The sequence below is a fragment of the Anser anser genome, assembly GCF_964211835.1.
Source record: "Anser anser genome assembly, chromosome: 1".
Lineage (NCBI taxonomy): Eukaryota > Metazoa > Chordata > Aves > Anseriformes > Anatidae > Anser > Anser anser.
The window spans coordinates 205,961,416-205,986,712 of NC_139720.1; the positions used below are offsets into that span (position 1 = coordinate 205,961,416).

Consider the following 25,297-nt stretch of genomic DNA (forward strand, 5'->3'; position numbering starts at 1 on the left):
CAATAAACTCGATTGTCCCTTTCCTCCCCCTGGCTGGAGGCAGGGCCCCTCTAGTCCTGGTCAGAATCTTCATTTCTGTGTTTAAAGGACTGCCTGCTGGAAGTTGGAGCAGCAAACCTTTCAGAGAACTCCTTTTTCCCAATTGTTTTCCTTTGCAATTCACGTACCCGTGCCTCTAGGGTCGCAGTAGATTTTCCATCCCATTTTCTCATGTCCTCTCCATGGTCACGTAGGTAAAACCACAGGGTGGCGCGGTGTGTGTGCCCACCATATTGTCTTCCTTGCATAGATGAACGTTTACCCCTAATAGCTGAGACACTGGTTTGTACAGGTGGGGAGGAAAATAAACTCTCTTTAAGTTGGTGGATCTCTTCAGAAAGTTTCTCCAAGGTATTCTCTTTTAGCTGGTGGACACTGGTTCGTTCAGGTGAAGGGGAAGATAATCTTTCTTCAAGTTGGTGGATCTTTTCAGAAAGTTTCTCCAAAGCATTCTCTTTTAGCTGGTGGACACTGGTTCGTTCAGGTGAAGGGGAAGATAATCTTTCTTCAAGTTGGTGGATCTTTTCAGAAAGTTTCTCCAAAGCATTCTCTTTTAGCTGGTGAACACTGGTTCGTTCAGGTGAAGGGGAAGATAATCTTTCTTCAAGTTGGTGGATCTTTTCAGAAAGTTTCTCTAAAGCATTCTCTTTTAGCTGGTGGACACTGGTTCGTTCAGGTGGAGGGGAAGATAAATTCTCTTTAAGTTGGTGGACCTCTTCAGAGAGTTTCTCCACAGCTGAGACACAGGCCTTTAGGGAAGAGGAGAGATTTCCTTCGTACTGCCGGAGTATTTTAGTCACTTCATTCACTGTGGGATTCTCCTCCGTTTTCCAGGCTAGCATTGCCAATGAGCTGGCATATGATGATGGGGCACTCTGTACAAACTTCCGCCACATGGGTAGTGTACACCGGACTGCATCTGGATCTGCGGATGTTTGTGCGTCGTCTAGGTCCTTATAAATTACTTCCCGTACGGCCAATTCCCTCAGGTACTGAATTCCCTTCTCCATGGTGGTCCATTTGCTTGGTAAACATACAAGTTCTTCCTTGAAGAGATACCTTTCCTTCACAGCTGACAGGAGACGCCTCCAGAGGCTGCGAGATTGTGCTCCATCTCCAATTGCTTTGTCAATGCATGCGTCCCTAGCAAGGGATCCCAGCCGCCTGGCTTCCTTGCCCTCCAATTCCACATAATTGGCTCCCGTGTCCCAGCACCGGAGCAGCCAGGTGACAAGCTGCTCGCCTATACAGCGACCAAAATCTTTTCGCACATCTCGTAGCTCACGCTGGTATAGAGTCCGGGTAATTACTGTTGATTTTTCGACATCCTCATCCTCATCTTCAGTCTTCTGCACCTTTGATGGCCGGTGTAGAGTCCGGGTAGTTACTGTTGATTTTCCGACATCCTCATCCTCATCTTCAGTCTCCTGCACCTTTGATGGCTGGTATGGAGTCCGGGTAGTTACTGTTGATTTTTCGCCATCCTCATCCTCATCTTCAGTCTCCTGCACCTTTGATGGCCCAGCCTCGTCTTCACTACGCCCAGACTTAGCAGAAGACTGTCTGCGTTTTAAACGACCTGAGCCTCTATACCATTTTTTCACCTTGTCTACAGGGGCAACTTGCACTGCTACAGCTCGTTTCTCTGACCCAGCCACAGGGTCTGCCACAGGGGTTGGAATACCCTCTGCGGGGTCAACTTGCACTGCTACAGCTCGTTTCTCTGACCCAGACGCAGGGTCTGCCACAGGGGTTGGAATACCCTCTGCGGGGTCAACTTGCACTGCTACAGCTCGTTTCTCTGACCCAGACACAGGGTCTGCCACAGGGCTTGGAATACCCTCTGCGGGGTCAACTTGCACTGCTACAGCTCGTTTCTCTGACCCAGCCACAGGAGTGGGAGCAGCTGCACGAGCTGGGGCAGCTGCAGGAGCTGGAGCGGCTGCAGGGGCTGGAGCTGGAGCGGCTGCAGGAGCCGGAACGGCTGCAGGAGCTGGAGCTGGAGCGGCTGCAGGAGCTGGAGCTGGAGTGGCTGCAGGAGCTGGAACTGGAACGGCTGCAGGAGCTGGAGCGGCTGCAGGAGCTGGAGCTGGAGTAGCTGCAGGAGCTGGAACTGGAGCGGCTGCAGGAGCTGGAGCGGCTGCAGGAGCTGGAGCTGGAGTAGCTGCAGGAGCTGCAGCTGGAACGGCTACAGGAGCTGGAGCTAGGTTGCTAGTAGCATCAATTGCAGCTCGATAGGCACAAGCCAGACCCCAGCACGCTACAGTGATTTGTGTCACTTTGGAACTGCCAGAGTCGTGACACCTTTTTTTCAAGCATTCTGCCAGCTTTTTAGGATTTTGCAGTTGTTCAGGGGTGAATGTCCAAAACACTGGAGGTGACCACTGCTCTAGAAACCTGCCCATATCCTCCCACACTCCCTGCCACTCGCAACTATCCCGCCTCAAGACAGATCTCCGGATGAGATTCCTAAGTAGTTGTTTAACCCTCCACAAAATCTGAAGCGCATTCAGGAGACATAACAACAAGAGCAGGCTGGTCTGAGTATCCCAAGGATATTCAACATCTCGGAGAACCACCGTAACTAACTCGGGGGATAAGAGGGTGGTGGTGAAGGAGAAAGGGAGAGTGAACAGGTAGGGAAACATGTCTTCCCCTGTCCCCTTCACAGATTGGCTCCCTAACGAAAACAGGCAATAGGTGTAATTGCTAATAGTTTCCGAGATATGGGTTCCAAAGTATAGAGTCGATGTCAGTGCTGAGTACAAATACCAGGTTAAAGTCATGACCAGATATTTCATCATTTCATAAGCCATTGCTACACCGCACAGTACCATAACAATCTTAAACCAGGGCCCGGAAAGGATGAACAGTGCAACAGGGAGCACATACAGAAAGTAACGCACCATAAAACTCAATTTGGAATACAGGTACAGCAGACTGGAGATTAAGGCAATCAACATCGTGACTAGCAACTATTAAGCAGGTCCAATACTTATACCAATTTTAGTTTAACACACTCTGGTCAGATTTGTCGATATCTCAACCCTTCGGGCCCCACATTGGGCGCCAAAAAGACTGTTGTGGTTTAACCCGGCTGGCAGCTAAACACCACACAGCCGTTCGCTCACCCTCCCCCCTCCCTCTCTGGGATGGGGGAGAGAAACGGGAAAGTGAAGCCTGTGAGTTGAGATAAAGACAGTTTATTAAGACAGGAAAATAATAATAACAATAATAATAATAATAGTGATAATGGTAATAGTATTAACAATAATAATGTGTAAGAAAACAAGTGATGCACAATGCAATTGCTCACCACCCGCTGACCGATGCCCAGCCTATCCCCGAGCAGCCGGCCCCCCACCCCGGCCAGCCACCCCTATATATTGTTTAGCATGACGTCAGATGGTATGGAATACCCCTTTGGCCAGTTTGGGTCAGCTGTCCTGGGTCTGTCCCCTCCCAGCTCCTGCTGCACCCCCAGCCTGCTCGCTGGCAGGACAGAGCAAGAAGCCGAAAAGTCCTTGGCCTGGTGTAAACACTGCTCTGCAACAATTAAAACATCAGCATGTTATCAGCGCTCTTCTCATCCTAATTCAAAACATAGCACCCTACCAGCTACTATGAGCTACTTAACTCTGTCCTAACTGGAACCAGGACAATAGTTTATATGCAATCCAAATCAAGCAGGGGGCCATAAAAGAAATGCTAAAATGGGGTGTAGGGGTCTGGGGAGGGCAAATTAAAACTCATTTTAATTATACTTTTTCTAGGGATTGAACAGTGCACCTATAGACTTGTAGGCAGGGGGTCTCAGTTTCCCCTTACCTCTAAATGTGCTAGAATGTTATTGTATGAGAAGAGATCATTCACTGCACTGAGAGTATCTGTAATAGTCTGCAGTAATGAATTACTTATATGTAAAACAGATAGAAAAAAATCTAATGGCTCTTCAGTCAGTATGATGCTTGGCTTTCATCTCAAAGCACATTTCAAAAGAAAGGAAAATGTTATTTCCCTTTTATAGATGGAAAACAAAGGCAAAGAAAATGAAGCAAGCTCACAAAATGAGCCAAGAGACTGGTTGCAAAGCCAGGAATAGAAACAATGTGTCTCAAGTCTAGAAAGTCCAGAATTCCATTTTAAAGACCACACAAAATATCACAGAGATGTAGATGGCAAACAGTCACACAACACAGATACAATATCAAACCCTGTCAAAGAGATCTTCTGGCTTTAATCAAAATTTACCAACTCCAGATTACAAATCAATGAAGGAACACTAATTCAAAAATCAGTGATATTGGCAGGATTTAGCCTTCATTCTCCACACATTTTGGCCAGGAGATGGCTGTACTGAGCTCTTTATCTATCTGGTGTATCGAATTTAAAAAAAATAAATAAATAAAAAAGCAAAAAAGTGAACCTAGAGGATGTTTTATGACACTGACTTTTTTTTTTCCCCTGGGATATTAATAATAGAAGTGTGGATGACATAAAATACAGGTGTATTTTATGAGAGAAGCCCCTTCAGCTAAGAGATTGACAGCAATTATTTCTACTGAACTTTCAAAGGGTAGCCACAGGTAATGTGTGATTGATTCATGCCTGCATTGAAATGCAAGCTGAAAATCTCAAGCCAAGCAAAACACAGAGTGAGAAAAGCATTGCTGGCCTCCATCCACCCACAAGAAGAAAGGTGAAAGGAAGTAAATGCTCTCATTAGACCAAGTAATACAACTCCACATATTTTCATTTGAGCTAGTAGCTGGGGAAGAAGGTGATAAACTGCCTTAGTTACATAAGTGGAATCTCACTCACCTCTATCATTTAATCCCATATTCCTGCATTGAGAAGAATTTGCTGAGTGTGCTGGAGCAGTGAATATGTACCTGAAATGTTCAGAGTTCAAGGCAGAATGTATCATTATATCACTGAGTTTAGCCTAACATACGGCATCTCATAACACTGACAACAGTAACTTACCTTAAACTAAAGTGTGTGTACCTATTTCAGAAAAGCATCTAATCTTGAAAACGTAATGCAGTGGAGATCTACCACTTCCCTCGATAATTTGTCCAATGTTCTCACTGCTAGAAAAAGCCTGTCCAGCATTTGTTTCTGCTTTTCTCTGCTGCACTGAAGAATCCCCTTATTTCCAGTCTCCCCACAGGAACACGCTGTCATAAAGTTATGTCTCTCTCTGGAGGATTTTTTCTCTAGTCTCTGTTCTCTTTCTATAAATATATTCAATATATTTTAAAAGTATAGACTCCAAAACTTGGCATGATATTTTGCATTATCTCACTGTTGTTGCATAGACGAATGAAGCCACCTCCTTATTCTTAACTCTTAGTCCTTTCTTTAACATTAAATGTTCATTGTATAAGCTCCTGCTGAGCTGTTTCTTTCCTCTGAAACCATCTTAGAGTCACTCATTTCCAGCATAGGCGTCCCCTCTGTGTATGTGTGGGTGGCATTGCTTCCCTCTGGCTGTGTAATCTTTCTCTTCCAAGTAATAATCATTTTCTTTGAGTGGATTCTGTTTTACCATGCCAGACTGTAACTGGACTGCTCTGCTTGACTGCTGTGCCCTCCTCTTTTTCTGCTTTTTCAATCTTTGCATGATGGGCAAATTTTGCCATCCATGAATTTATTTCACTTTCCAAGTAATTTGAGAAAATATTGAAATATGTTGTCCACAGCCAGTTCTAAATCGTGGGAGACTATCTCTCAGTATTTCCACGCGAGGGTCATTTCTCATTGACTAGCACTTTGAGATGTCAGCTAAGCAGTCCTTAATGAATATTATTTTGATATAGTATACTGTTATTTATCTAAACAAGATACAATGTAATATTAAATCAAATGCTTTACAAAAGCCTAAACCACATTTAGGGCCATTCATCAAGCAAATTCACATTCTAAAATGAAGTTTATCTAATATAATTGCTTTGCTTTAAAACTATGCTGACTATCATTAATTTATTCTTACCATAAATTTATTCTTACACTTGCTTTCTTAGCTAAATCCTCATTAATCATTCCTATATTTATCCAGGGATGACATCTAGCTAACCTGCTCTGTAGCATTATTTAAAAAAGAAAAATAAATAGTATGATACTCATACTCCAGAATTTGAAAAATATTCTAACAAATCTCGTCAATCTCCTTTTTATGGCTCTTAGGTGAAAGTTATCAAGTAATGAGCCTTCTGATTTACTTATTTTATCACTGACAGATGTTGTTTAACATGCTTTTAAAGATTCAGTTCTGTTTGCATAGTAGGGACACTGGATCTCCTACTACCATATGGGCTTGTTAAGGAGCAAACAGCACTTTCCTCCTACTGTGTGCCACTCAGTATTGAAGAAGTATTAGAGTTTTTGTTCATCTTTGTGTGAATAAATGACACAATTAATTAAACAGTGACTGACTAGCTTCATTTTTCTTCTTTGAAGGTGTTAAAAAAAGAAGTAAAAATTAGTTATGTGCATCCAAAATAAACCAAAAAATAAGCTTCATTAGACCTTTTGCAAAATCCTAGGAGGCAGAAAATGAGTGTTCAGATACATACTGTAAGAGTTCTTATCCATTATATGTACCACTGAATTCATCTTGGGTTGCCACCTTAAATGCCACGTATTTTTGGCCCTTACATTTATGAAAATTACTTAGACATCATAAGCTGTTATAAATTGATGTCCATCTGGCAGAGAGCTCTGCAAGGGTCACTCAGAATTATCACCTGCCCTGTTTATCCCTGTGTCTTGTTAACTCTGAAATCAAATGATAGCATTTTGGACATCAACAATATATCCCTTTAGAATACTTTTACCAGAAATATCCCATTAGTGAGCATTATCCTGAAATCCTAACCTGTCTCCTTTTTCTCATGAGATTCCAAAGGACCTAGCTGGCAAGCAACCAAAATATCAAGTTTCTCTCTTGTCTATTACCATAATGGCGGGAGGTCATACACTGAAAACCGAGAACACAAATGCAGTGTAAACTAAACTGAATATTTTGATAACAGACATTTATGGAGGTTAGTAATATCATGCAACGAACTCATTGGCTTTTTTGTTTGCTTGTTTGTTTGTTTGAATTGGATCTTTTTTTCATACTAGTAGCTTCAGTGACAACTCCTTTACTGAAAGAGCTCTTTGATAAAATATATATATATAATATATATATATATAATAAAACAAATAAAACATCTTCATCAATTCTGTTGTCTGTAAGGCTTCTCAGGTCCATGATAGCAGCACCATTCAGCACAAATATACTTAGTTTTCCTTTCCTGTATCTCAGGTTGGTCCTGCCTGTTACAACTAAGAGATTGATTGCATCACTGCAAGTCCAAAAGAGAATAAAGACATTTCAAAAACAAAAAGGTGAAATTTTCCTGATCACATGAGATATCTAAAATCTAGGCACTAACATGTTATTTGACCATAAAGAAAGTATAGACAATGGAGAGAGACAATCATTTTTCTGGCACAATCCATCTCAATCTATAGGAGACATCCAAAACCAGTTAGAAGGACTGCATTCGGGAAGAGTCTCTCGATTGGCTATCACCATTGACTTGGTCAGATGTCATAAGCCCGGTGAAGCCAATTGTTTTTCAAAAAGTCCAAATTGTTTTCAGTTTGATCACTATGTAACTGAGGCAGAACCTCTTATATGCTACAGCATTTTGCCAGTTACTGAGGTGTTCAATAAATAAATAAAAATAAATGTCAAAACTCTGAAGCAGCAGTCCAGAAACTATTTCCTTTCCTCACTTTTTATTTATTTTTTTTTTATCCACAGCTCAGTGCTCTACTCTCACCTGTGCATTAGTCCATTCCATTTCAGGAAAAGGTCCCAGCTGAAGGCCTCTACCTGTGGGATTCTCTTCCTCTTGGCCTTTCTGGAAGTACATAGAGACATCTACTCAGGACATGTTCCAAACTCAGATTTTTCATTGTGTTTGCATACGGTGCTTAGTTGCGTGGTTTTGCTTCCCAGGCTGTTTTTCAGGGGTTAGGGGTCTTTCCTGCTATAACCGCCCTGGGAATATATCTGGCATGCCATTTATTCCCTTCAAGCTGTAAATTGGTGTTATTACAGGCTGAAGTTTCCAGAGGCTTTTTAACATAAATGAAATAGTATTATATTATACAATATTCAAAAAGGCAAGTAAATACTATTGATTATAGGTATCTATTAAATAGCTGTTTTTCCTTCAAGGAAGAACAATCAAGGGAGATATATTTTACAAGAATTAATGCTGCATTACTGTACTTCAGTATATTTTTAGTATGCAACATCTACCAATCTCAAGTAATTATTAGCAAATCAAGCAAAAATGCTATAAGGAATAAATAAACATTTTCTTGATAGTCCACCCTTTTCTAGCTAAAATTAGAAATAACTTTGTTGCTTCCATATTTTAAAACCTACTCCAATTATCACTACGAATTTGTGAAGTTTTAACAGTAGGAAACTATACGTTTGTTTTTAATGAATATCAGGCTTCTTTTTGTGTGTGTGTGTATGAAATGGAAGCTCTGCAATGAATTCAGGCCCCTCACTAGGCATGAGTCAATGCCATTGGAGAAAACACGAGTTCCTACCAAACAATACAAGAGAGCTCTGTTAAGTAAAAGGGAGAGATACGTTGCAAGGATCACAGAGTTTGTTAACAGCAAAACTATCATGTCTGTAGCTATGCATCTAGTGGTTTTTATATATACAGATAGATAGAATGTTTAATACCTAAAGTACTGAAAAGCATTTTTACAAAGTCTATATTCTTTATGACGTTTATGTAAAGTTTATCCTCACCTTGTAGTATACTACTTTATAGACTTTTTTTTTTTAATAAGATACTTTTAAAAGATACTACTTTTTTAACGCAAAAGGACAAACACCAGTATTTTTTCATTCTTATCTGCAAGATTTTGTCTTTTTACCTGTAAGCATAAAACCACCAGGCTAACAAGGCATTCAGGGAAGTCTTGAAACACTGTCAGTATAAAGAATGGCTACTAATTATATAAACAAACAAAAAAAAAGTATAACATTTTAAATGTTAAGTATAGTCTAAAGAAAAGGGACTTCTAGCTCTGCTTGAAAGGATTACTGCTGTCATAAAACATTATTATTAAGAGCTGAGGTTTATGCTGATGCTGTCAAACTTCAGGCATTTGGATGTACCAGCTGGGAGCAGAGTCCTTTGAAACACAGGAAACTCCTGAGTGTGGTTCAAAGCTTAAATGCCCTGAATTGCCCTTTGGAGGATGCATTCCTACCATGCCTTATGTAACTAGGATGGATTTAGATCTGAATATTCAATCAAACTAATATGGACAGGATTTTTTTCACATGACAAAATCTGGAATATTCAGTGTAATGAGTGGAGGGAAGTTGTGGAGTCTCCTTCTCTGGAGATATTCAAGGCCCATCTGGACACCTACCTGGGCAGCCTGCTCTAAGGAACCTGCTTTGGCAGGGGGGTTGGATCCGATGATCTTTCGAGGTCCCTTCCAACCCCAACAATTCTGTGATTCTGTGAGTGGCTATGGATTTCCACACAGGACCAAGCCTACCAGGGGTGGTTGGGAAGCACTAAATGGACAAGCCCACCAGGGCTGATGTACTTCAACCATGGCATATAAGTATGTTTAGTTTAGTTTGTAGAATAGATTCTGGAGACTTACAAAAAGAAATGTAGAGATTCATAAACATAGGAGAAATGCTCATGGAGCACTAAGAACTGCTCTGAGGAAGGAAATATTAAATGCAAAAATATAAGTAAGGAATATATTTATGGAGATCATTAACTAAAGAGGAGCCAAGAATGAGGTTCTGTTGCAAAACAGCTTTCCTTTAAAATATTAACAATATCTATGTATAAGGACAATAGGTTATAACTAGTGTGCTGTAATCATTGATGATGAGATACCAGCAGAACCGTATCATTTTGGGGACACTGTGTTTTGAGGTAGGTACTGAACAAAAATGAAGAAAATATACAGAAGAGGAAAAAGAGTGATGAGGTGTTTAGAAATCACAGCCTAGGAAAGACCAAAGACAGGATATTACATGGGGATAGTGATCAGTTGCCTCCACTGAGGCCAGAAACCAAAGATATCATCCTAAACAGGAAACTATGGAAAATGTCCCTAACTGCTAGGATGCTGAAACCTTGAAACAAACCCTTTCCAGCCCCACATGCTATGACTCCATAGCTTTTCTCCATCAGAAGTTTATTTCCTAGTAATTTCAGCAATTTTAATTCAGAACCAGATGATTAATAGCCTGCCAACAGCAAAAGGCATATTTCCTCTGTGCTAATTTAATATATGCATATATATATACCTGCTTTCAAATCAAAATTGTACAAATTGCACTGAGTGGATCTATGGTGTAGAAATGGAATCCCCTTTGTAAAAATAGGCTCTTGAATAAATTCTACTCAAACAGCAGTGAGGGAGCGTTTATAAAACAACATTAGTCTTAGGCATCGTAGAGTATAAGTACAACAACCCTAAAGGTGAGCTAGCATGAGTTTCCCAAACAGAGTTTTCTAGTGTCATTAAATGCAGTAAGGTATCACTTTATCTCCAGCTGCTGCTTCAGAAGGGTGTGGGTTTCCATCTGTCATTTCTGACAGCCACAGGAACATCTTAGATCTTGCAGGACATTTAAAATAGCACCTTATGCCTATCTTAGGCAACTGAATCTCACCCCAGAGTCTTCATTTTATTATTTTTAAGGTCTTTTATTTAATAATAGACAGTGACATTGACACTAATGATATATATTATAAATATATACTTTAAATATAAAGTTTTGGAGTTTTATTGTATAGAAAATTTAAATCTCCTGCTCTTTAATTAAAAAAGAAACAAACAAAAAAAAGTGTTTCAGATATCTTAAATGTTATGAACAAGTATGACACTTGTGATCCCTCAGTACAGCTCACCTTAAAATAAAAACAAAAAACAGTCAAACTTTTACACAAGACTTAAAGACAAACTGTTTTCAGTGTTCAAGTATTCCTCTTTTGAAGACCTTGCATACATCTAAACTGGACCACTCTCTGGAAAGCCTTGTGAATCTGTGGATTAAAGCAGGATCTATTTATTGCCATGGAGAAGGAAGGGCACATATTTAATACTGGGAAGTCCAACAAAATTTACTTTCATACAAGAACATCAGACAGTATCCTACAAGTCAGCCACCCAAAGAAAACTGAGGAAAATAGAGTTTTCTGCTTGAAAAAAAATCTTCAGAAATTGAAGAAGATCATGTGAAAATCTCAAGGAACTACAAAATCCCTGACAAGCTTACATAGAGGGCACTGAAGTATTGCTGTGCCAAGTAATAGTAATAAAGCATGAACAAAGCGAGGAGAGATGTGTAAAGAAAAAGGGAGAAGAGATGTGTAAGGAAAATTGTGATATTGTGTGTAAATAAGGCAAGAAAATCTGCCCTTACAGGAACATCAGTATACTGAATGGTATCTGCAATCAACATTGTTAAATTCAAATATATTCCTTACACCAATGAGGTAATTATGCAGCATTTACACACTCACAATTACAAGCAACACTAAAATCAGCATTTAGCAATGGGGTGTTGAACTTTTGTGGCAAATAACTGCATTTAAACTAAAAACTTCAATTATGTCAACGAGGGGAAGAGAAGTTTCAAGTAAAAGCTGAGAAATATATAGGAGGCTACCATTTCCTTTTAAAATTTGAGTCTTTCTTCTTGCCAACTTACAGCAGAATAATAAAAGCTTGATAGCACATTGGTGATGAGTCCAAAAATACTTTTAAAACAAGCAGGCTTGTGAATGAAATGAAAATTCAGGAGCAGCAGATGGGTTTAACTGCTGTTAAATGTGGAGTGGTTTCCAAGAACATGGTGTATGTAATAATAAATAGCCAGAGACATAAAGTTTCCCCAGTAGTTTAAATCCTGAGCATACGAGCTAAGTGAGGGCTTTCAAGCTTTGGCTCACTGCAACATCCTTACATTTTCACCCTTGTCTACAGCAGCAAAAAATGTTTGTTATTGACAATGGGTGTCAGCAATGGGTGCAATTAAAGCTGTGCCAAGCAGTTTTACAAGCAGGCAGGTTTAACATGGGCTCTCTGGAACAAGAATAGTTCTTGGCTGCGCTTGCAGGTTAATCACATTCAGCACCAGCATATTCATTGTCAGCAATGGATAATTATGCTAGTGTACACAATGCCTCAATTTGTGCATATGTTTTACATAATAACCATGTTATGAATTGCCTTCCCTTCTAATTCTTGATCTGGATGCAGGAATTGGGATGGTGTGCTACGTCCGGGATTTCTGCAGCTAGGATCTGACTGCCTCCATGTGTCATGCCCTGTTGGTTTAAAGCAAAAGTCAAGTCCCAAAGGCCCATCAAAGCAGGCAGCAGCTTTTCCATGTGCACTTAAAACACTTCTGGCTTCATCTCCTAAACCACCAGAAAATGGTTTTGTCAAGTAGCAGCTATAACTAAGTCAAAGCTGCACTTGTTACCCTGTATCATTATATTTGACTGACACAAATATTTGCGACACAGAATAAAACTGGAACTTACAAAGCCATCCAGCATTGCACAATGGCATAGTCAAGGAAGGGTTCAAAAGAACGAGAGAAAGTGAGAGAGAGCAGAAATCTACTTTGGGACTGAAGCCCAGAAAAAAAAATAATAAATAAATAAAAAATCATGCCTTTTCTCTTCAGTTAAGCCAATTGCTTCTGTAAAAACAAAAGGTTTGGGAGGAACTGTGGAGAAGAGCAGTGCTGGGTCCAAAGAAGCCTCTGGAATTCAGTCAGACCTGTGCTTTAATGTATGAATCTGCCTGTAGAGAGGCAGCAGGTATCCTGGTTAGTCAGTGTATAGTATCAGTACCTGCTGAATACTGTCTTGGATGAGCTGGAGGGAATGGGATTAGTAAGGGAACGAGTGCAAGAAAAGAAAGGTGAGGAGACAAGTGAAAGAACTGTATCAAACAAGAGTAGGGATGTCACATCTTCACATGGGATGCAGGGTACATGCTTGTTCTGTTGCCAGCCTATTACTTTTCAGTGTTAGCCTAGAAAAATCATGTTTCTAAACTGGGATTCCATAAACACCTCTTTTTTTCCACTTAATTGTCTCTGTAAAACAAATGCTGAAATAACTGTTGCAAAAACACAGCTCTTCAGTCCTATCCTTGGACACCATTCATGAAATGGGAAAAAAGAATACAGGCTACTGATGTTCGTGTGGCATTCAGAGATCAGTCATTGTCCAGTGGTCTTTCAAGGGATCTTCTCCATCCCTTGTGTGTACTTACTGAGGGGTAGCAAGAGCTCACTCTACTGCTTGGAAAACACAGCCATTAAAGCAGCAGTCCCCAAAGCATGCCTTTCATTCCCAGCCCCCAAATTAATGGTTAAAAAAACACCATATAGGCTCATGTATTTTTGGTCAATCTAATAAGTAACCTTACTAGCAGAGTATAATTAGTTTGGAGATTTCCAGAGCTGTTGCTTCAGACCAGCAGGTCTCACCTGGAACAGCCTTACTGCTGCTGTCAAACAGCTGTGAAACTGCTTGTTTTTGTTGTTCCCTGTTGATGTTGCTGCTGGTGCTGCTGGCTAGCTTAACCTGTGTAATATTGTAACTCCTCCTGGAAACCACTGTACCTCCAAAAAAAGGCAGCTGAGCAGCAGGCTCAAGCCTGGACCCTCACTAGCCTCAATGCTAGCTGTTGGCTGAAGCCCTGGCTCTGGTTTGGATCAATCCAGCTGGTCTCTTCCAGGCCAAAACTGCTCTAGAAGGGACCAGGAGCCAGACCATGCAAACTTACCTCCTGTACCACAGTGCAGACCCAGCCACTTTCCGCTACAAGAGGTGCACAATGCACTACCTGAGCTAAAATCACCCAGCACTAATTGTAGAGTTTACTATGCCATATGTTGTGGGTTTTTGTTTTTTTTTGTTTGTTTGTTTTTTCTTTTTCTTTTTTTTCTTTTTTTTTTTTTTTTCCTTCAGCTAGCAGTCACCAATGACTTTAGGAGTGGTTTCTAGAAATGCAAATATGCTTGTTTTCAGATTTCTGTTTATCAGAGCTATCAGCAATGACACAGTCTGATTGATTCTGCAACAGTATTTTTTTCTTTGTTTGTTCATTTGCTTGTTTGTTTTTAACATCCTTTTCACCAGCCATTTAGACAGGGAATTGTGAGAATAAGAGACTACATGATTAAACCTAATGTTTAGTGAAAACTACTTAAACTCATGCTCAGTAAACTGTGGTCTCTTCTCAGATATTTCTCAGACAGTTGCATTAGGTACATCAAAAATGGATTTGATATGCATGAGCTCCACCTTCACCTCCTAATAAAGTAAGGACAATAGTCAAGCACAAATACATAGGTTTGTCAAATTTTTCCCCTGAAAGTGTAAACAATATTTTTTTTTTTTTCCTGAACAACCAACATGAGCCTCTTTTGCATTATATAGGCTGTATTTCTGGCATATCCTGCAAGGCTTCAGATCAGCAATTCTGCTTTCCAGCTGAAGCCAATACAAAATATTTTACATCTTTTCTCATGGGTTGTTCACTCTAAATGACCTTCATTTTAATATTTTTTTTTTTGTGAATCATACAGTTTAACTAAAAAAAAAAAAAAAGTTATTTATCTGAGAAAAAGTGGGAATTTACCAAGCCATTTTGGCAATTGGATTGTGGTCAATATTAGCTTCTATTCATTCCCTATGAATAGGAACATGAGATATTTAAGCCAACCATTTGAAGTCGCTGTACATATAGCAAACTGATGATCAATTTTTATCACCTGTAATGCAGAAACTATTTCCAGGCTTTGCAGAGTGGAGTGGAATAAGAGGATTGAAAGCAATTTAGTATTTCATCTATGAAGATCATAAAGATCCTCTAATTCTTTCACCTTCCCAAACTCGTTAGTAAGATTAATTTCCCTGTGTTGCTCTCCCTTCAAAGAAAGCCACGTGTGTTGAGGTTACGGATGTTAACTTGGATCAGTGTTATGACCTACCAGTACTCCAAAAAAGCAAATAACGTAATACGTAGCAGGAGTTCATTCAGCTTTGACTGAGCACCCCATGTTTTTCCAGAGACAATCTGGTCATGACTTTCTAACCTTTCTAGGTCCTACTGCTTGTGAGGATATCACAGATGTGCTTCCCACTGGAACATTTTAGTTGTCCAGCACAACTCAAATGGCAATATAAGGAAAGAAGTGCTTTCCAGGGTTTGAATGAGCAGAAACATTTGTACTGTTTCTCTAAGACATCTGCTGATTCACCAAGCTCATAAAAACACCTGGCATAAATTTTCTCTGAAACATCATTCCTTTTTCTCCTAGCAAAGCTAATAAGTGTGCTTGCTCTACCTATCCTTAAGGTAAGGGTCATTTAACTAAGTGTACAAATGGGAGATTAGTTGGTCTCCATCATCCTCTGATGCCTCTGGAGGCTAGAATCATGCTCAGCCACTGAGATGAGGGTGTTTATGCCATTTCAGTGCCAAAGAGACCTGTCTAGCCTTCATCTGTCATTGCTAAAAGGCAAAGGTTTCCTATGGTTGTGGTGTCGTATCTACCACAGACACATTTGTGGATGTCTCTTATGCCCTATGACATATAAAATACTGCTAAATGTCTGCAGTTTGGCAGTTTTATTACTCTTGGAGAATATTTTTTCAACTTCCACTCTGCTTCCTTCATTTCTAGGAACACAGTTTCTTGATGGGGAAAGAAACTTTTTTTTTTTTTTTTTTTTCTCTATTCTTTCAGCTAATAAAACATATGCTTTCCTTGGTACCATTACAAGCTGAGAGTCCTCAAACATGCTATACTGTTCATCCATCCAGTTAGTTCAATACTCCTTTAATGTTAAGGTCTCCTGAGTAAACTCTGCTCTTTGGAGTCCTCCCTCCCTGGTCAGCCTTTGCACACTTTGCACCATGCCGTCCAGTGGAGATGACACCTCATACTTTCCTTCCCTCCCTCAAGAGCCCCAAGATCTGGAAAGCACTTCTTTACTAGGATATGTGCAGCACTGATCTCTTTTAGTATTAATAGTAAATTTACTATCTAGTATCCAAACCTGTGCTTTTCTGACAATAAAAACAACTGTTTCTTATAATACAATGAAGTGTACACCATGTCCAACTTCATAAATGTCCCATTTACTTTCAGTTCAACAGTGCATTTATCTCCTAACAAACTGCTGCTCATTGTTCCTATGAGGATTTGTGTGAATAAAACACACTGTTTGCTCTTGCCAGCTTTTGCAAAGTGCTTTAATCCATCCTTCTTCCCACGTTATCTTTTATGACACCCAGAGCATTGGCTTCTGTTAACTAACGCTTTTGCAACTCCACATGCATTTTTGCTACAGTTGGAGTTGTGACGCCGTACACTTAGTTCACTTCTCTTACACTACTGGGATTCTCAATTAGGATAATAGATATTCATCTATTACTCTGAGCCTGGACTTGGTGTCTTCTTTTATTTGTCAAATCCTTACATCTTTCTTTCTGGGATTCCTTAGTTTTGTTTACCTTCCCAATTGCATGCATTGGGATGAGAGTCCCTTCTCCACTATTTCCTGCTATAGGACAGCTAAGGGGTTTTGACATGCTCTTGGAAGAATTCCAGTTAGATGACTGGGAGAAAACAAACACGGGGTGTAATACAAAATAGAGACTCATCGTGTGTCCATGGCGCACACCAAGGACCATCAGCGTGGGGAGCACAGCAGACTATGCTTACATCTCAATGCATATGTTCCAACATGATCTCTCATCACAGACTCAACCCTCCAGCAATGCCAAATGGCTCTTCACTCACAGTTTCCTCAACCTTTTGTATCTCTGATTAAAACTACTATTGATATTTCATGCTTATGGGGTATTAAACATTCCTTCAGCTTCTTTACTTTAGTTTTATGGTCTCTTTGCCTGAGGCAACAAAACCTATCAAACATAGGTATCAAACAAGAGTATGTTTGCTGGTATTCACTGCCTGCAAAACTAGAGTGGTGTTCTTTTCATTGTCCTCCACCTTCCTGGAGAATTTCATTCCCAGTGAGGCTGGCTTTGAAGTGTTTCACTCTCCTCCTCTGTGTATTTTCTCTGTTCCTTCTAACTCCTTCTACAAATTGTGCTCAGCAATCCCTTGGTTCAATAACACTTGCAATAGGTCATCTTTAGACTATGTCTGGTTTCAGCAAGCTGGAAATAGTCAGAGGAATCTGATGTCACCTCCCATGACCCAGAGACTGTCTTACTAATGTGAACACAGAGGCATTCACTGGCTGTCTCAGAGAGGACTAATTGAAAAGAGTTCTGTCATGAGACTCATTTAAAATGCATCCTACCTGTTTTAACATTAAATTTCAACTCTTTCTTTATAAGAAAATAAAGCAAATGTTACTACACGTAAAAGAAATATAATTACAATGAAAAACATTTGGGGAATATAACTGCTCTATTTTTAGTGCCTTCAGGGGCATAAATATGCATTTTAGAATTTGTGCTATATCTATATAAATAAAATACACAAATTCAGAAATATATTGGCAGGAAATCTTTGTGCTGTTTAATTTTAGCAGAATGCTAAGCATTAGAATTTGACCTCATGACTCACAGGAAAAAAAAATAAAGTATTTAAAGAATAGAAATAATTGTTTTACATCAGTAGGTCCAACCTTCCTAGATTTAAAGGAGATACACTCTTCAAAGACTTTGCCAAATTTAAGTGTTATAACATTTAATCCCCCAAATGACAACAGAATAGAATTTTTATGAAGTTTCTTTCTGAATATTTCTCAATTCTCTTTAGATGAATTCTTGGTGAGTTAATACCTATATCTCCTTTAAATACTCATAGCTCTTAAATAAAATGAACTCTTCTTTCTTCTGTCTTTAGGTTGATATCTTCGGTATTTTGAAAGCCTGCAAATCTTCATATTACTTTGTGAGTCTGCTGAGAATATATTTATACATAGAGTATGCCTATTTTATCTCTCTATATAATGTTTTCTGTATTGATTTCATGAAACAGCTCAGCAAGAATCTGCCCATCTTCAGAAGATGAAGGGATGTGTATTTATTTATATAAGAAAAATGATACATCCACAGTTTATCCTCTAAAATATTAATCCTCTTTCTGAGCTACTACCCTGAAGAATTATGTCACTGAAAACAGAGAATTACAGGGCAACCACACACACACAAGTAGTTGTACATTGTACTTGTAAAGCTCACTACCATGCACATGCCATTCACTGAATTTCATGACAGCAATAAAATGAACAGTGCCCTTTAATGCCTTTACCATCACATTTCACAAGAGTATACTATGTGCTTTTTTCACATAACTTCCCCTTATTCATTCTGCCTACACAAAGTAGCTCAAATTTCTTACAGCTGCCAGTCTCTCCCTACACCAGCACTAAACACCTCCCTAACGCTGCTCATCAGTCCCCTCACTCTGCTAACACCTGCATTCCTGAGAGACACTTTCTCATGGCTGATGTGCACCTTTTGGAAAAACTGAATATGGGAGAGGTGGGAGATGGAGATGAAGAGATTAAGGGAGCATTGCATGAGAATGTGCACTGGAAATGTCATCGGTTCGAGTGATATGGGAGGACTGGAGACAATTCAGCTACATCATCAGATGACTGCAGCATCCATAATCCCTGACAGATAGGCAAATGGTGCTCAGCCCTTTTCAAAAAACTTTGTTGGTGAAATTAGCTCTGCAGTATTAAGAGTTATCATCAAAGTGTGATGTGTAATCAAGTGTTTGATACCACTGAGCTCATCCGAAAAAAAAAATGGGTGCCGATTTCATCTTACTAGCTCATAGGATACATGACTACAGGGTGTCTGTCACAAACTGCAGCTAAATTTGAAGAGTCACAGATCAGATTTATGACAAGATATGGATTGTTCAGGCATTTTGCTTTAGAATGAGTACTTATCAGAATGGACAGAAATTTATAATCCCCCCTACATTGCAACACTTGGCTAGAGAAATATCAGAAATAAACCACTTTTAAAGATGAGATTTCTGGTCTGATCAAGAGGTTTCTGATCAGCAAGTCCTAAATCACTCTGACCACATCCATGATAATGAGTGACCCTATTTTATACAAGCATACACACACATCAACTGCACACAGGAGAAAAGAGCTAAGGTTGCCATGGGAACTTTACCTCCAGATTTTTTGGTTTTGTGCAAGTAGAATAACACATATCTAATGTTTCAATAACTTAGTTTTACCCTGCAATTAACTGCGTCCACATTTTCTTTAAGCGGAAGCTCGGTTTATCTGGTGGGTGAATAGTACTGCCCCATGCAATAACTGTATTCAATATTTTCAAAACTTGGTTTTCTAAGCAGGGGATATTTTACACAGAAGTCACTGTGCAGGAATGACTCCAGTACAGTATAGAAATAGCCCTGTCAGTGTTACGCCATGTGGTTCAGCTGCTGATAAGGTAACCTCTACAGCAGCACTGAACTTAGCACAAACTGTGCGGTTGCAACCTAGATTATGCGAGTTTTTGACATGGGCTGATGCTGAGGGATGGGAAGAAGCAGCACAATTCTGGGCCCTGATACCTCCCCTTCACCAGCAACCACTGCCACACACACCTTTAATCCACATGAGGAGCACCAGTAATGCCCAGCCTTGCTCGCCAGGGTTGTCCTCCACTCACTATTTCTTCCTCAAGCCAGTTGTGAATGTAGGAATACATTTAGGTTCTCAGTCTAAACTTAGGCTTTGGGTTTTCAAAGGTGCTGGCCTACAAACTTCATTGATGTTAGCAGTTGAAAGTATGTAGCAAATAGCCTTTCTCAACAAGTTTTCCCTGCAGACCAGGGCTTTTGGATCTTAGAGAAGTTGCATGAAGGTACCAGAAAAGAAGAATGGTCGTTGGAGTCATCATCTGCCTTTTCACTAAAGTGAAAAGTCCGGAGAAGAGGATGCTGAGGGGAGACCTCATCACTCTCTACAGCTGCCTGAAAGGAGGCTGCAGCGAGGAGGGTGTTGGTCTCTTTTCTCAGGTGAATCTTGGAAGTCTTTTCCAACTTATGTGATCCTGTGATTCTAAAGGAAAACGCAGTTTTTTTGTGCTATCAATCTCCAGAACAAGGCATACTAGAAAACAAAACAAGCAGACAGCCTTTTCTCCACTTTTGAGCATGTTGCTTCCTCTAGAGACTTGGACCTTGCCACAGATTGTACCCAAAAAAAGGATCCTAGCACTGTGCAAGCATTATTGATCTAACTGCAGTAACAGTGCAGTTACTGACCCCAAGAAAATTAGCTTTGTACCCTGCAGTTGTGATACATATAAAGACATGTCTGCCAGTACTGCAGACATGGAAAATGTGCTTTCTGAAGAGCCAGCTGGTGTACTCAAGGGGAAAGGAACTGAGAAGAAAACCAAGTCTTTGGCACTGTAGTGAAATGAGACCCTACCATATAGGTCTGTGCTGAGGAAGGAATTTAGTTAAAATATTCCATAAGTCTCCTCCCTAAAGGAATAGCACTTAATACATGTTAAAATATAATTGTATAATTGGAACTCAAGTGTTTGGGTTATGTAAAAGGTGCTGTAGGCGTATCAGCTTAGACAGAGGTAATTAGATCTTGTATATTAACATTTTTCCCTTAAAGTGATATTTTTTTTTTTTATTATTTTTTTTTTTTTTTTTTACTGTTGGGAATGCTGAAGCCTAGAAACTTGAGGGGGAAAAAAAGGTGCTGTTTGGAACTCTGAGTTTAGCCCTGTCTTTGCTTTGTTCCTATCTCTGTCGCTGACTGGACTGTAAAATTATTTTTGCAGTAGATTGCCTGCTTAACACAACCCCAGCTGGATGCCCACACAATGGCAACACTGCTACTGCTTTTGGTGAAATCAGCATAAAACTGAATCGTCAGTAAGCATCAACCATGGTGCTGAAAATAGGACTAGATAGTAGCATTAAATAATACAATAGTTTGCATGTATATATAGTAACAGGTCATACACTGAAGCCGCAAAAGTCTGTGGTGGGACCAGAAATAGAAGAAAACAGAGCTTTAATCCCTCCTTGAGGCAAGGGTTAACATTTTATACAGAAAAGAGTAAACAGCCACACATCACTGCTTAGCTCCATCAGTTTGAAGTATACAATAAAAACAAATATGATTTTACTCACAATAAGTCAAATGACAATCAATGGCTCTACAGCTTTTGAGTATCCAATTGAAGTCCTTGAAAAGTCAAGTGGATGTGCAGGATAGTAGGTTAATACTCCATCACAGGATGTGGATAGAAAAATGTCACTGACTTCTTGGATTTTCAATTATATTGCAAAGATTTCTAGAGAAGAGGAACCATTAGGTTTGAAAAGGATACACTGCATCTCTAGAAAGTGAAGCAACAAAACACAGGTGAAGGCTGTTGTCAATTTTATTTTGTTTCCTTTTTCTTAAGATAAAAGGAAAGTACATTTCTTCAAGCTGGGGCAGGGGGAGGGGGGCGAGGAGAGGGAAATCACATGTACAAAAGCTTCACCTAGTATTTTCTAATTTGATCACCATTATCCAACCCATTCTTGTCTTTTCAAATAAAAGAAAAAATATCCTATTGAAGAAATTTCAGGAGAAGAACCCAGACCTGAGGCTTCTCATTAACAAATCTGTACCAAACTTTGGAATTTCAAGATCCAACCAAAATTTCTACTCAAATCAACAGAAGTTTAATTCAAACTAAAAATGTCTCCCAAATTTCTTATTTCTCCCTCCATACAGTGCCCACCGAAGACCTCCCTATCTTCACTCTACAATGTGAAGCTTTGTGAGAAGTTTGAGAACAGTACAGATACCTTCTTTCTAGGTAAGTCAAAGCCTCTCTTGATAAATGAAGGGAAAAAAGCTACTTTTTGGCTGCATTCTAAAAGTCTCAACAGATCAAGTATTGTGGATTGAAAAGAGCTGGGTGGCCTAAACAGAGCTCCCTCTTCAAGGCTTACCTGCATGAGAGGAATGAAGAGGCAAGAAACAGTCCCCTAGACCAATAGGTCAACTTTTCTTGTATTCCCTTACTTGTACCCACACCATGTACATAAGCAAGAGAGACACAGCCCTTTTCTAGAGGCATTCCCAATGCAATTATCAATCCGCTTTAGCGAATTTTGCTCCAAGGCTTGTGACTGGAAGTTCTTACAGAACTACAATATTGCTGAGGTTGGAAGGCACCTCTGGGTTCATCTGGTCCAGCCCCTGCTCAAGCAAGGACACCCAGAGCAGGCTGCCCAGGACCATGTCCAGGCAGTTTCTGAAGGTCTCCAAGAAGGGAGACTCCACAACCACTCTGGGCAACCTGTGCTGTTGAATACAGTCAAATCTCTTAATAATAATAAAAAAAAAAAATTTAGAAGGAAAATATTCAGACAAAACAAACAAAAAAAGGCAGCAGTTACAGAACTCCTTTAAGAATTCAGGGCTTTTTTCACTTGTCATTTTTTCAAGGTGCATTTGTTCTAAAATGTGCTTTCTGTCGTGGGATTGTACCTAAAACTGATCTCTGTGGACAGCAGCTGAACACAACAGTACATCTGGGAGCTGGGAATACCAACAAGTTGTTATGTCTGCATGCAGTCTGCACTCCTCAATAAAGTGCTTTTCTTTTCTTTTGGGATCTCACCTGCTAACCGGTAAGTATGGTAGATGCCAACAAGGTCTCACTCGTTCAGGAATGTTGCTATAACTTTAAAAATCATTATATTGGTATGCATCATACACAGAATTGCTATACTTACACACTGTAGGCTCAAGAACATTACTATGAAGTGGACAAATTCACTTCATTTTCAAAGCTTTACACACAGAAAATGTAACTTACAGAGTAACAAGTTCAAAAACTATTCAGTTCTTTCTGGTTTTCAGCACCTTCTCTTTTGTTTTGCTACAGCTACATTAGACACACTAATCTTTTTGGATGAAAAACAAAAACAATTCCATATTCATCATGCCAAGAAAATGAATTTTGTCTTGAAGCTGGTGAACAAAAGTTATCAAGACTTTTATTCACATGTAGAAAATAACTATATAATAGCTAAAGAATACCAAACAAATGTTCTATTTACTCTAATTTATCACTTTTGTGTGATTTATATGAAACTCAAAAAAGCTATCTAATTCATGTCTACTTTAGTCCTCCTTGGTAAATTTTGTGCCAAAATTTGTTGGCCCTAAATCCAACTGAAGTCCAAGAGAAATTGATGGACCATATTTAGTGGTCCACAAACTATAATTCTTGGATGATTTCTGTTTTTTTTTGGTTTTTGTTTGTTTGTTTGTTTTCCTAACTAATCTAAGTATGGTAGGAAAAGCAAGAGAAGGTGATCTGAGGTCTTGTACACTTTTAAATAGCAGCAATAATTTCACACCAAGTAGCCATCTTGGTGTGAAAAGCCATGGTTCTTTAGGTGCCAACTCTGACTGAAGTCTGACTAAATTTTGTACACGAACACCTCAATAAAAAGCCCTGACCCTAAATCTTAAAGCTAAAATACACCAAAGGATAGGCATCTCATAAAATATCTTGATCTTTACATTAGCCGTTTACGTGGTTTACCCAAATTTAGAACCACAAATGTGGAGGTGTTTCACTACAATATGTTTCTCATAATCTAACCAGGGGAATAAATTATGTAGGAAATTCAAAGTGAAATCTGCACCTTTTTCTTTTCTTGGACTATTTTAATTTTACTAGCTCTTAGTTGAAGGAGTTAAAGAAAATCTTCATAGGAGAAGGAGGAGTTGAAGGAAATTCTTCTTCACAGAATCATAGAATCACTAAGGCAGGAAAAGACCTCCAAAATCATCTGGTCCTACCATCACCCTACCACCAATGTCACCCAGTAAACTATGCCCCTAAGCACCACATCCAACCTTTCCTTAAACTTCCCCAGGGATGGTGACCCCACCACCTCCCTGGGCAACCCGTTCCAATGCCTGACTGCTCTTTCTGAGAAGAAATGTCTCCTAATTTCCAACCTGAACCTCCCCTGGCGCAACTTGAGGCCATTCCCTCTAGCCCTATAGCTAGTTATCCACAAGAAGAGGCTGAACCCCAGCTCCCCACACCTTCCTTTCAGGAAGTTGTAGAGAGCAATAAGGTCGCCCCTGAGTCTCCTCTTCTCCAGACTAAACACCACCAAGTTCCATCAACCACTCCTCGCAGGACTTGTGTTTCAGGCCCTTCACCAGCTTCGTAGCCCTTCTCTGGACACGCTCCAGGGCTTTGATGTCCTTCTTGTAGTGAGGGGCCCACCTTATTAAGAAAGAGATATTTATATAAATTGGCAGGGTGTTACTCATTAAGAGTTTTTGACAAAAAATTGTGTTGCTCTTTACTGCACCATTCAAAGTCCTGTTTGACTTCTCACTCTTGCATAAGAAACCTCAGGGACTTGTCAACTTGCATGTTCTATATAAGGCAAATAGACCTCTGTATCACAAACTTTTTTACACTTTCAAATGCAGCTTTACAGCCTTAAACAGACATTCTTCTTCTCCCACCCACTACCTCATCCAAGGCCTACAGTCACCAAATTTTGAGAATATAAGAGTGGGAGTATTTCTAATGTAGCAGGTAAGTGTAAAGTGCAGAGCTTAGTGCCCTGTTATATATGTATGCACAAGTATGTGAGAAGGTATGCACACATTTTTCTATTCCTGTCCACCATTTACTCCAGAAATTCTCTGTAAACTTCATTCTCTTTCCCAACAACATCCACTGACCTGGAGTCTAACAGTGAATTTTAAGTGAGATCCAGTAACAGCATAGAAAGCACATATACATATTTGAGAAGTAACACAAAGTAGTGAGATAAAATGTAGGGATGAACAAAGGAAGCACTAGGGGAAGAGAAGTACTGCATGGACAGATCCTTAGAAGATGATTATTTTTCATCAAAAGCAATGGGAGCTGGTACCCAAATTCTTTTGACAACATTGACCTTAACGGCTCACAAACTCTGCTTGAGCTTTTCTTTCTGTTTTACAAATAGATCAACTAACCCATAAAAGGTGAAATTCTCACCCCTGTAACAGCAGCCCCTTCAATCTTAACCCCTGGCAACACTCCCAATTTTATCAAAAGGGGTTACATTGATTCTCTGCACATCTTC

At 39.7% G+C, this 25,297-nt stretch overlaps 1 protein-coding gene across 38 annotated transcripts in view; it reads right to left on the bottom strand.

Annotated features, from left to right (window-relative positions):
* DLG2 (discs large MAGUK scaffold protein 2) overlaps window positions 1-25,297 on the bottom strand; it is a 1,058,052-nt gene that overhangs the window by 635,614 nt on the left and 397,141 nt on the right. For 20 of the 38 annotated variants that reach the window (XM_083797000.1, XM_083796967.1, XM_083797009.1 and 17 more), the window contains one exon: window positions 7,878-7,958. The exons of the other annotated variants lie outside the window; for them this stretch is intronic. In XM_083797000.1, coding sequence (XP_083653126.1) covers window positions 7,878-7,958 — 81 coding nt within the window. The remainder of the gene's footprint in view (window positions 1-7,877; window positions 7,959-25,297) is intronic. 38 annotated transcript variants of the gene reach the window in all.